The sequence below is a fragment of the Anolis sagrei genome, chromosome 4 (genome assembly GCF_037176765.1).
Source record: "Anolis sagrei isolate rAnoSag1 chromosome 4, rAnoSag1.mat, whole genome shotgun sequence".
Lineage (NCBI taxonomy): Eukaryota > Metazoa > Chordata > Lepidosauria > Squamata > Dactyloidae > Anolis > Anolis sagrei.
Window position 1 is genome coordinate 478,876 of NC_090024.1, and position 11,287 is coordinate 490,162.

General features: G+C 50.1%; 1 protein-coding gene across 1 annotated transcript; it reads left to right on the forward strand.

The window, feature by feature from the left end:
• The first annotated feature begins 2,051 nt into the window (after positions 1-2,051).
• On the forward strand, positions 2,052-10,063 carry LOC137096890 (zinc finger protein 135-like). Its single transcript, XM_067467169.1, has 2 exons — positions 2,052-2,143; positions 7,800-10,063. The coding sequence occupies exon 2, from the start codon at positions 7,979-7,981 to the stop codon at positions 9,260-9,262; it is 1,284 nt and encodes a 427-aa protein (XP_067323270.1). The 5' UTR covers positions 2,052-2,143; positions 7,800-7,978; the 3' UTR covers positions 9,263-10,063.
• Positions 10,064-11,287: the final 1,224 nt, after the last annotated feature.

Consider the following 11,287-nt stretch of genomic DNA (forward strand, 5'->3'; position numbering starts at 1 on the left):
ACTTTGGGCGAAGCCAGGCCGTGCGGAGCAGCCTCCCTCGTCTGGCTTTCGCCGCTTGCAATGCTCGATAATAAATAATAAGAATAATCTTTATTCATACCCTGTTTCCATCTTCCCAACGGGGACTCGGGGCAGCTTACACGAGGCCAAGCCCATCAACACAATACAATAAATAAAATGAAAATGCACACAATAACATGATAAATTACATAAAACATAAAAATATGGCAATATAATATTAATATCAAACATAACACAGTGATGGTGACAGTGGCTGTGAGTGGGCCGCATGTACAGAATAAAATACGAAAGCTAAGACACTAAAGACTAGTAACACGGGGTGAGAGAGGGATGGAGCAGGTTAGTTGTGAAGGAGATACTCCTCGGACGTGAGGTCAAGAGAGGTCTCCGCACAGGAGAGGAGGACCAACGTTGAGGGGTAGCAGCAATCTCAGGTTGTGTGATTAATCACCGGAAGCGCAACCACTGGAAGAGCCAGGTTTTGAGATTTCTCTGAAAGCTTTCTAAGGAGGGGAGAGACTCATCTCATCAGGCCGTGTATTCGATGGGCGGTGCAAGTCAGGCGAGAGAGGCTGGCATCACCCGAAGCCCCTCGCCACTTTCCTTCTTGCCAGGCCCGACGGGCGGTGTGAGCCAGGCGAGGGGCTTCACGCAAGGCCAGGCCGCACGCCTTTTTCGATGAATGAGTCAGTAGAGTGCCTGTGTATTATATACTTACAAACTTGATGTCACAAATTGTTCTACTGTATGTGTGTATTCATGATATGTGTTGTTTGTGGACCCAACGTCCTGGCAAAGGCTCTTGTGAGCCGAAACCGGTTGCAGGTTGCAGTCGACTGGTGTGTAGCGAAGGGGATAGGACACATATTGTGATGACTGGAGTCTACTCGTACGCAATAAAGAAAGGGACACTGATGGACATTCAAGGACTGTTCTTACTCACAAGAAGGTTTTGTTTCATACTTCAAGAGAAGAACCAATTGTTTTTGCTTAATGTGAATGTGCACATCATGAGGAGACAGCAAAGCCTAGAGAAGGGAATGATGCTGGGGAAAGTGGAAGGCAAAAGGAAGGGGGGCCGACCAAGGGCAAGATGGATGGATGGCATCCTTGAAGGGACTGGACTGACCTTGAAGGAGACCCTGGGGGTGGTGACGGCCGACAGGGAGCTCTGGCGTGGGCTGGTCCATGAGGTGACGAAGAGTCAGAGACGACTGAACGAATCAACAACAACAACATATATCATGGCTATTGCATGCTATCCAAGCTTGCCAATGGCAGCATTCCTCCATGCTTCCCACCCTGGGCACTGCATAGAACCCTTGTCTGCTTGAAGCAAGGCTGAATGTTGGGCATTCTTCCACGGAGACACTCCACTTGCCGCATTTCCAGGAGACCTCTCAACCAACCTCTGAGGACGCCTGCCACAGAGGCGGGCGAAACATCAGGAGAGGATGCTGCTGGGGGGCGGGAGGGCGTGCCTGGGCGCCCCCTGCCGGCCTGGATGGAAGGAGGGAGGGAGGGAGGGGCCGGGCGAGGGAGGAGGGAGTGAGGGAGGGCGGAGCAGGGCGAGGCTTGGGCGCCCCCTTCCTTCCTTCCTTCCTTCCTTTTCCTTCCTTCCTTCCTTTTCCTTCCTTCCTTCTTTCCTTCCTTCTTTCCTTCCTTCCTTCTTGCCTGCCTTCCTTCCTTCTTGCCTTCCTTCCTTCCTTCCTTCCTTCCTTCCTTCTTGCCTGCCTTCCTTCCTGCCTTCCTTCTTTCCTTCTTTCTTTCTTTCCTTCCTTCCTTCCTTCCTCCCTCCCTTCCTTCTTTCCTTCCTTCCTTCCTTCCTTCCTTCTTTCCTTCCTTCCTTCCTTCTTGCCTTCCTTCCTTCCTTCCCTCCCTCCCTCCCTCCCTTCCTTCTCCTGAGGAGAGGCTTCCCCTTTAAACATGCAGATGAAGCCAGCGCCAGCCTCCCGGGAGGGAGGGCGGCCAATCAGGAGCGCGGCTGCTCGGCACAGGCCCCGCCCACTGCTCCCCCCTCTGCGCCGGAGAGCGGGAAGGGTGACGTCACTCAGGCCCCGCCCCCTTGGCCCCAGGCGGGCGCCATTTTGGGAGGAAGAGAGAGAGAGAGAGAGAGGCTGAGGTGAGTGTCCCCTCCCCCATGGACGAAGGGAGTGGCGCCCACCTTGGCCTTCGGAAGAGAGGAACCAGGAGGAGGGGGAGGAGGAGGAAGGAGCGAGGGGAGCTGGAAGGCAGGCGGGCAGGCAGGCCTCACTCTCGGCCCCCCCCCCGCCTCCTCCTCAGGGGTTGGCTCCTTCCCACACGGGCAAACTCTGTCCCCGAAGGCAGGCAGGCAGGCTTCCCTGGCCGGAATCGCCCATCCATCCTCACCCTTTAGGCATTCATTCATTGATTGGTCGTGTCACAACAACCAGTCTAAGAGAGGAGAAGGCTGAGAGGAGACATGAGGAGGGCCATGTATCATAAATATGTGGGGAATCCACAGGGAGGAGGAGGGAGCAGATCAGGGGTCTGGAGAACAAGCCCTATGAGGAGCGGCTTAAGGAGCTGGGCATGTTTAGCCTGAAGAAGAGAAGGCTGAGAGGAGACATGATGAGGGCCATGAATCAAGATGTGAGAGGAAGCCACAGGGAGGAGGAGGGAGCAGATCAGGGGTCTGGAGAACAAGCCCTATGAGGAGCGGCTTAAGGAGCTGGGCATGTTGAGGCTGAGAGGACACATGATGAGTGCCATGGATAAATATGTGAGAGGAAGCCACAGGGAGGAGGAGGGAGCAGATCAGGGGTCTGGAGAACAAGCCCTATGAGGAGCGGCTTAAGGAGCTGGGCATGTTGAGGCTGAGAGGACACATGATGAGTGCCATGGATAAATATGTGAGAGGAAGCCACAGGGAGGAGGAGGGAGCAGATCAGGGGTCTGGAGAACAAGCCCTATGAGGAGCGGCTAAAGGAGCTGGGCATGTTTAGCCTGAAGAAGAGAAGGCTGAGAGGAGACATGAGCAGGGCCATGGATAATAAATATGTGAGAGGAAGCCACAGGGAGGAGGAGGAGAGATTCTATGATTCTATGATTCTAACAGAACAAAGCAAACAAACAGACAAAATACACAACTGGTGAGTTTGGTCGCTGGTTCAATGTCCTTTGACCAGTTCCTGGCCCCTTGGAGTGCTGCCTCTGGGGTTGCCGCAAGGAGGTCCTCCCTGGTGCATCATGTGGAAGAAGGGCTCAGGGTGCATTGCAGCAGGGGGTAAGGGGTTGAATGTATTGTCGAAGGCTTTCATGGCTGGAATCACTCAGTTCTGGTGGGTTTTTTCGGGCTATAGGGCCATGTTCTAGAGGCATTTCTCCTGACGTTTCGCCTGCATCTATGGCAAGCATCCTCAGAGGGAGTGAGGTCTGTTGGAAGTAGGACAATGGGTTTATATATCTGTGGAATAATGGCTGGGGTGGGGCAAGGAGCTCTTCCCTGCTGCAGTTAGGTGTGAATGTTTAGCTGATCACCTTCATTAGCATTTGAAGGCCTGCCTGAGCCTGGGGAAATCTCTTCCTGGGAGGTGTTAATCTGTGCCTGGTTTTTCCCTCTCTGTTGTTTAGCTGTTGTAATTTTAGAGTCATTTAATACTGGTAGCCAGATTTTGTTCATTTTCATGGTCTCTTCCTTTTGTTGAAATTGTCCACATGCTTAAAAAAATTATAACAGCAAAACAACAGAGAGATAACAACCAGGCACAGATTAACACCTCCCAGCAAGAGATTTTCCCAGGCTCAGGCAGGCCTTCAAATGCTAATGAAGGTAGTCAGCTGAAACATTCACACCCAGCTGCAGCAGGGAAGAGCTCCTTGCCCCACCCCAGCCATTCCACAGATATATAAACCCATTGTCCTACTTCCAACAGACCTTCTCAACCTCTGAGGATGCTTGCCATAGATGCAGGCGGAACGTCAGGAGAAATGCCTCTAGAACATGGCTCTATAGGCCGAAAAAACCCACAAGAACCTGGTCTCTGGTTGGCTCTTCTCCACACTCACATGTCGAGGATTCTACTTAGTAGCCCCATTTGTACCCCCATCATCACTCTGGGTGGTGGGGAGTGTCCTCCTCCCTCCCTCCACGTGTGGCCATGGCCTGGCCGTGCTCCAGAGAGGGGTGGGGTGGGGGGCACTCTCTCCTGACCTTCCCCCCACATACAGCCTGAGACTGGGAAGGCACCTGAGGCCCCCTCAGCCCAGGCCCAAGATAGGCAGGTCTCCTCCGAGGTGGGAACGAGGGGCATGGCCAGGAACCCCTTCCCAGTCCCTTCATAGAATCCTAGAATCAAAGAGTTGGAAGAGACCTCATGGGCTGTCCAGCCCAACCCCATTCTGCCAAGAAGCAGGAATATTGCATTCAAAGCACCCCTGACAGATGGCCATCCAGCCTCTGTTTAAACACTTCCAAAGAAGGAGCCTCCACCACACTCCCTCCGGGGCAGAGAGTTCCACTGCTGAACGGCTCTCACAGTCAGGAAGTTCTTCCTCATGTTCAAGTGGAATCTCCTCTCTTGTAGTTTGAAGCCGTTGTTCCATTGCGTCCTAGTCTACAAGGAAGCAGAAAGGAAGCTTGCTCCCTCCTCCTCCCTGTGGCTTCCTCTCACATATTTCTACATGGCTATCCAAGCACGGCTTCCTTTTCTGGCCATTCCCAGGGGGAGGGGGAGAAGAGACCACATGACAGGAAAGTGCAGGAAGGTGCAGGTGCTTACCTACAAAGCCCTGAACGGTTTGGGACCACCCTACCTGCGTGACCGCATCACTGTCTACGAGCCCACACGCTCACTTCGGTCATCCGGAGAGGCCCTGCTCGTGATCCCACCCGCGTCACAAGCGCGCTTGGTGGGGACGTGAGGCAGGGCCTTCGCTGTGGTGGCCCCCCGCCTCTGGAACGCCCTCCCGAAAGATCTCAGACAAGCCCCTACACTGGCAGTCTTCAGAAAGAATTTGAAAACCTGGCTGTTCCGATGTGCCTTTTCAGATTAGGAACCCCAGTAATACCAAATCCCAGAAGCACTTTAGTAGAACCAAGATCACCGCACACTGCACACCACACTTATACTATAACCCCATATCCCTCCGACACACCAGCACTTTTAGTCCTGTACCCACTCCGGCCGGCTCAGTTTTAATAATGTCTTGTTGTACTGCTATTGTTTTTTATTGTTTTTCTGCTTAACTGTTTTATTTGCTATGTATTGTGTTGTTGTATTGTGTTGGGCTCCGACCTGTTGTAAGCCACATCGAATCCCTTGGGAGATGCTAGCGGGGTACAAATAAAGTTATAATAATAATAAGAATAATAAGATTAAAGACATTATTATTATTATTTATCCCCTCAAGAGAAAACCAAACAGTTGTTTTACATATTTTTAACAAACAAACAAACAAACAAAACACAAAGTTTGCAGGCGTGGTATTCCATTAAATGTCCCTTGACCAGTCTCTGGCCCCTTGGAGTGGTGCCTCTGGTGTTGCCGCAAGAAGGTCCTCCCTGGTGCATCATGTGGAAGAAGGGCTCAGGGTGCATTGCAGCAGGGGGTCAGTGGTCTGCTCTTCTCCGCACTCGCATGTTGTGGATTATTCCACTTTGTGGAATCCCCATTTCCGAAGGTTGGCTCTGCATCTCGTGGTTCTCGAGCACAGTCAGTTCAGCGCCTTCCAAGTTGCCCCGTTCTCTGTGTGCCAAGGGGGGGAGTCTCTCATTTGATATCATTCCCCAAATTGAGATTCTGGGTTTCTGCCTGCCACTTTTGAACTCTTGCTTGCTGAGGTGTTCCTTCCAATGTCTCTGTAGATCTTAGAAAACTGTTTCTTGAGACATAAACACTGAGACATACAGACACTATGCAACTACATTGGATTTACAACCACATGGCTAACAAACAAACCAAGGGGAATTACATGTTCACTCACCATTCACGTACATGTACATGCACCCAAATATTACCATGTCCTTTTCTCCCTCCTTGGAGAAGCACACCTGTTAAGCCAGACAGACCCTGCTTCCCTGCAGCCTGACAACACGCAGTTCCAAAACTTCCACAACGCCAAAACATCTTTCCCTGAGATTGAGCCGCGTTGCGCAAGTAGCGTAGCGTAGGGTCCCAGCTATCATCCTTTTGCCGAAAGAACTCTTGTCTGTTGGAGGCAAGGGTGAATGGTGCAATTAAACACCTCCATAAGCATTGGATGGCCTTGCAGCTTCAAAGCCTGGCTGCTTCCTGCCTGGAGGAATCCTTTGTTGGAAGGTGTTAGCTGGCCCTGATTGTTTCATGTCTGCAATTCCCCTGTTTTCAGAGAGTTGTTCTTTATTTACTATCTTTTATTTTTATTTACCGTGTCAGAAGCGAACCAAGAGTACGGTTGTAATGTCCTTAAATACACAAAGTTTTTAAAACTCTACAAAAACACTTTCTGTCCTGATTTTAAGAGTTTTTTTTACTACTCGGAGCCAGATTGTGTTTGTTTATTTATTTTAATTTTATTTCAAAAAGATAATACACCAACCATATATATTGCAGAAATATACACATACACATACATGGACAACCCACAGTACAGTGACCCCCCCCCCCCCGCCCACCCCCAGTGCTCCCCACCACCTTGGCTTCCGTCACGGATCCACGCAGGATTTACACACATCTTGTTTCACTCTCGATACGTCTAATTCCGTAAATCCCTCCTGTTTTTATTTCTTGCGCTCTCCCGTCAAGTACGCTAAGGCCAGCTTCCAGTTCCTTTCAAATATTTCATGATTTTCATATTTCAAATGGCTAGAAATCTTAGCCATCTGTGCGTAATCCCACAGGTTCTCCTTCCAACCTTTGATGCTTAATGTTTTCTCCCCTTTCCAATCTTGGCCATTGTAATGTCTGCAGCCGCAAAGCTGTACAAACAAATCTCTCTCGGTCTGCTTGTTCTAATCTGTCTCTGAATATCCCTCATAGGCACACCCCTGGGGTGTTGTTGTTGGTCTTTTTTACTTGTTTCCTGAATTATTCTTTCCCAAGAGACCTGCATCAGTTCACAAGACCACCAGACAGGAAAGAAAGTCCCTTCCTTTGTTTGGCACCTCCAACAGGAACCTCTTTGTGTTTGGTCCAATTTGGCCAGGAGGGCTGGGGTTGTGTAGCATTTCATAGACATGGTCTCGGATTGGAGCTGCCACTGTCCATTTAAATCCATTGTTCCACTGTTTTCTCAGATGTCAACATCTACACTTCTCCCTAAATCTTTTGCCCATGAGATCTTGGAGGCTTTAACACGATTATCTTCCAAGTTGTAGTGTAGGAAATATTTGTATCGTCTGGCTATTAAGCCTTTTCCCAGATCTGATATTGGGTTGTATGGCCATGTTCTAGAAGCATTCTCTCCTGATGTTTTGCTCATTAGGAATGCTCAGAAAGCAGACCTGGGACTCGTGATGGGAAGGGAGGCAGCACAGCCATCTTGGTGTCCCTTCTGAGCATTGAGCCCATTCCTGGTCATTCAGGGACACGCGTGATCCAGCGAACGGTGCCCTTGAGTCTTGCCAAGGACCGCTCCTTTCTCCCGGCCTGCCTGCCTTCCATTCCTAATAATAATAATAATAATAATAATAATAATAATCTTTATTTATACCCTGCCACCATCTCCTCCTTACATGGGGCCAAGCCCTGACAACATATTACAGCAATAAAATCAAAGCATAAACAACAAACAGCAACATCAAAATTACATTGATCTTTCTCTTCTTTCTTCACCAGGGAAGTGAGGACTCTTTGGAGCGACCTCTTGGATGCAGTAAGGAAACCAATAATAGAGGGAGAAGAAACCCTCTCGAGGCGATGATCTTGCTGAATTCTTGACTTCACTTACAGATAACAAAGGAATAAAGAAGAGTCAAGTCTCTGTATTGCAATTCAACACCCGTATCATTCTTGACATGGAGGAGAAAGCGTCTAAATGCCTGGAGTGTGGAAAGAGCTTCACTCGGAGGCATGATCTGCAGCGACATGTAAGGACTCACACTGGGGAGAAACCCTATTCCTGCCTGGAGTGTGGACAGAGCTTTGCTCAGAGTTCACATCTACGTAGGCATCAAAGGACTCACACTGTACAGAAACACCATAAATGCCTCAAATGTGGTCAGAGTTTTACACAGAGTTCAAATCTACGTACACATCAAAGGATTCACACTGGGGAAAAACCCTATAAATGCCTGGAATGTGGACAGAGCTTTGCTCAGATTTCAGGTCTACGTGCACATGAAAGGACACACACAGGGGAGAAACCCTATACATGCCTGGAATGTGGACAGAGCTTCACTTGGAGTTCAAATCTACATGCACATCAAAGGATTCACACTGGGGAGAAACCCTATTTCTGCGTGGAATGTGGACAGAGCTTTGCTCATAGTTCACATCTACATCGACATCAAAGGACTCACACTGTACAGAAACCCCATAAATGCCTCGTATGTGGTCAGAGTTTTACTCAGAGTTTATATCTACGTACACATCAAAGGATTCACACTGGGGAGAAACCCTATAAATGCCAGGAATGTGGACAGAGCTTTGCTCAAAATTCAGGTCTACGTGCACATGAAAGGACACATACTGGGGAGAAACCTTATAAATGCATGGATTGTGGACAGAGATTCACTTGGTGTTCAAATCTACATGCACATCAAAGGATTCACACTGGGGAGAAACCCTATTCCTGCCTGGAGTGTGGACAGAGCTTCACTAAGAGTTCAAATCTACGTACACATCAAAGGATTCACACTGGGGAGAAACCCTATAATTGCCAGGAATGTGGACAGAGCTTTGCTGAGATTTCAGGTCTACGTTCACATGAAAGGAAACACACTGGGGAGAAACCCTATAAATGCCTGGAATGTGGACAGAGCTTTGCTGATCGTTCACATCTACGCAGGCATCAAATGACTCACACTGGGCAGAAACCCTATAATTGCCAGGAATGTGGTCAGAGCTTCACTCAGAGTTCAAATCTACGTACACATCAAAGGATTCACACTGGGGAGAAACCCTATAAATGCCAGGAATGTGGTCGGAACTTTGCTTGTAATTCAAGTCTACGTTCACATGAAAGGACACACACTGGGGAGAAACCTTATACATGCCTGGAATGTGGACAGAGCTTTGCTCATAGTTCAGGTCTACGTAAACATGAAAGGAAACACACTGGGGAGAAACCTTATAAATGACTGGAATGTGGACAGAGCTTCATTCATAGTTCAGGTCTTCGTTCACATCAAACGACTCACAATGGAGAAAAACCCTGTACATGCATGGAGTGTGGAATGACCTTTGCTTATAGTTCAGGTCTACGTTCCCATCTTGGAGGAGATGACATGGGACATCCAATCCTGTGATTATTTTATAAGCTTCATGTGCTTTTATGGATTTCCTGAGAGATGACACGTGGAAAGAGCATCCCTGAGAGTTGACGTCAACATAGACATAGACTTCCCATTGGAGGGAACTGTGGTCATTGATCCCAGAGAGACTCTAAGGCAGAGCTTTCCAGACTTTTCATGTCGGTGTCACGTTTTAGACACGCATCCTTTCATGCCACTGTAATTCAGTTTAAGTAGTCAGACTATGTTTCTCTTTTTTCTTAATGAAATGCATGTTTACGAAAAGGGGATTCGGAAGGGCGAAACCTCCTACTGGAAAGGCAGATGGAGCTGGCGTTTAAGGCAGTGATGGGCAACCATTTATTTATTTATTTATTTATTTGTAGTGCTTCTATGTCAGGATCCTGTTTCCAGGCCCTTGGTTTTGGCACTGAAAACTAGGGTCCTGACGTCAGGCCCTGATAAGCTGGCAACCTTGAAAGGAGACGGTTGGCTGTTGGTGGGAACATTGCGCAGGGTTTTGACTTGGCGGGAACTATTATTTCAAATGTGGGTGTGTGTGTGTATATAAGGAGTCACCAGCCACTGCTGGTCAATCTCGGCTTTCTGTATGTTCATGTGTCCAGTAGTAAAGTTCTTTGCTGATAACGGATGGAGGTCCTGTGTCGTCTTTGGGAACAGCTGCTGCGAGCTGACATTTAAGCCGAGATTCCTTGCACCATCCCACGCTCGCGGTAAGGTGCTACTATGGATGAAGATGAAATCCCACCGGAGGAGAACCCCCTCCTCGGGGCGGTGGGAGGTGTGCAGTACTCGCCTTTTGGAGACACAGAGGCAGAGCTGGAAAGAGTGACGGTCTTAGCATCATTGACTGCTTACGGCCAGCCCAACGGAGCGACCCAGAGGCGAGTGAAAGGCCCGGGGGAGGCCGCAAGAGGAAGCAGCGACCTGGAGTTCCCCTCCCCCCAGAGGATGGAATATCTGGAAGAGAGGGTAGCGGCTATGGAAACCACCCTTGCTATGATGTCGAGGCTGGTGGAGCGCCTAGCCCCTCTGGTGGAGGAACCACGGCCCCAAGCAGTCGCTATGGAGCGTGGGCAAAAGGAGCGACCGGGACCCTGGAACGCGCCCCAAGGCCCGGACGAGCTGGGCCAAGGGGCAGAGAGCGACGAGGCAGGAAGAGGGCCACGGGGAGCCGCAGTTGCCCACCAAACTACATCCCTGGTGCCCCCGGCCGGGGCCAGGCATGGCACAGGGCTACGAGGATTGCCCCCGGAGCGGCAAGAGCTCCAGGGTGGGCCAACGCGTGTGGGCACCCGGGAGGTGCAACCACCCATTCCCCAGCAGAGGAGGGAAGAGCTGCGGGTGGAGTTCGGAGGAGAAGCTGGAGACCTTGATTTCTTCCTGACTATGGTGAGGGGTTACTTGGAAGATAACACCCCTACTTTCAGATCGGAAGCCAGCCGGGTGCGGGCTGTGGGCGCAGCACTGAGGAGAAGCGCAGCGAGCTGATATGTCCAATTCCATGCCAGGCACGACCCATGCTTGGGGTCGGTGAGAGCATTCCTGGCCGCCCTGGAAGTGCGCTTCCAAGATCCGCTCGAGCGAGTCAGAGTGAGAGATAGACTGAAGACCGTATCTCAAGGCCAGAAGACGGTGTCGGAATATGTGGAGGAGTTTCAATCTCTGGCCGAAAAAGTGCCCGAGTGGCCAGCCGTCACTAAAATTGAAATCTTTAAGGAAGGCCAGAGGAAGGAAATACTCTCCTGGGCGCTACATCGCGACGATCCGGAGACAATCTGCGGGAGGATACAGCTAGCGGGACGCATCGAGATGACGCTGGCCCAGGTCAGGAGACATTGGGGATCAACA

What these genes read in the sequence shown, in the direction of transcription:
- LOC137096890 (XM_067467169.1), top strand. Translation starts at nt 7,979, where the DNA reads ATGGAGGAGAAAGCGTCTAAATGCCTGGAGTGTGGAAAGAGCTTCACT.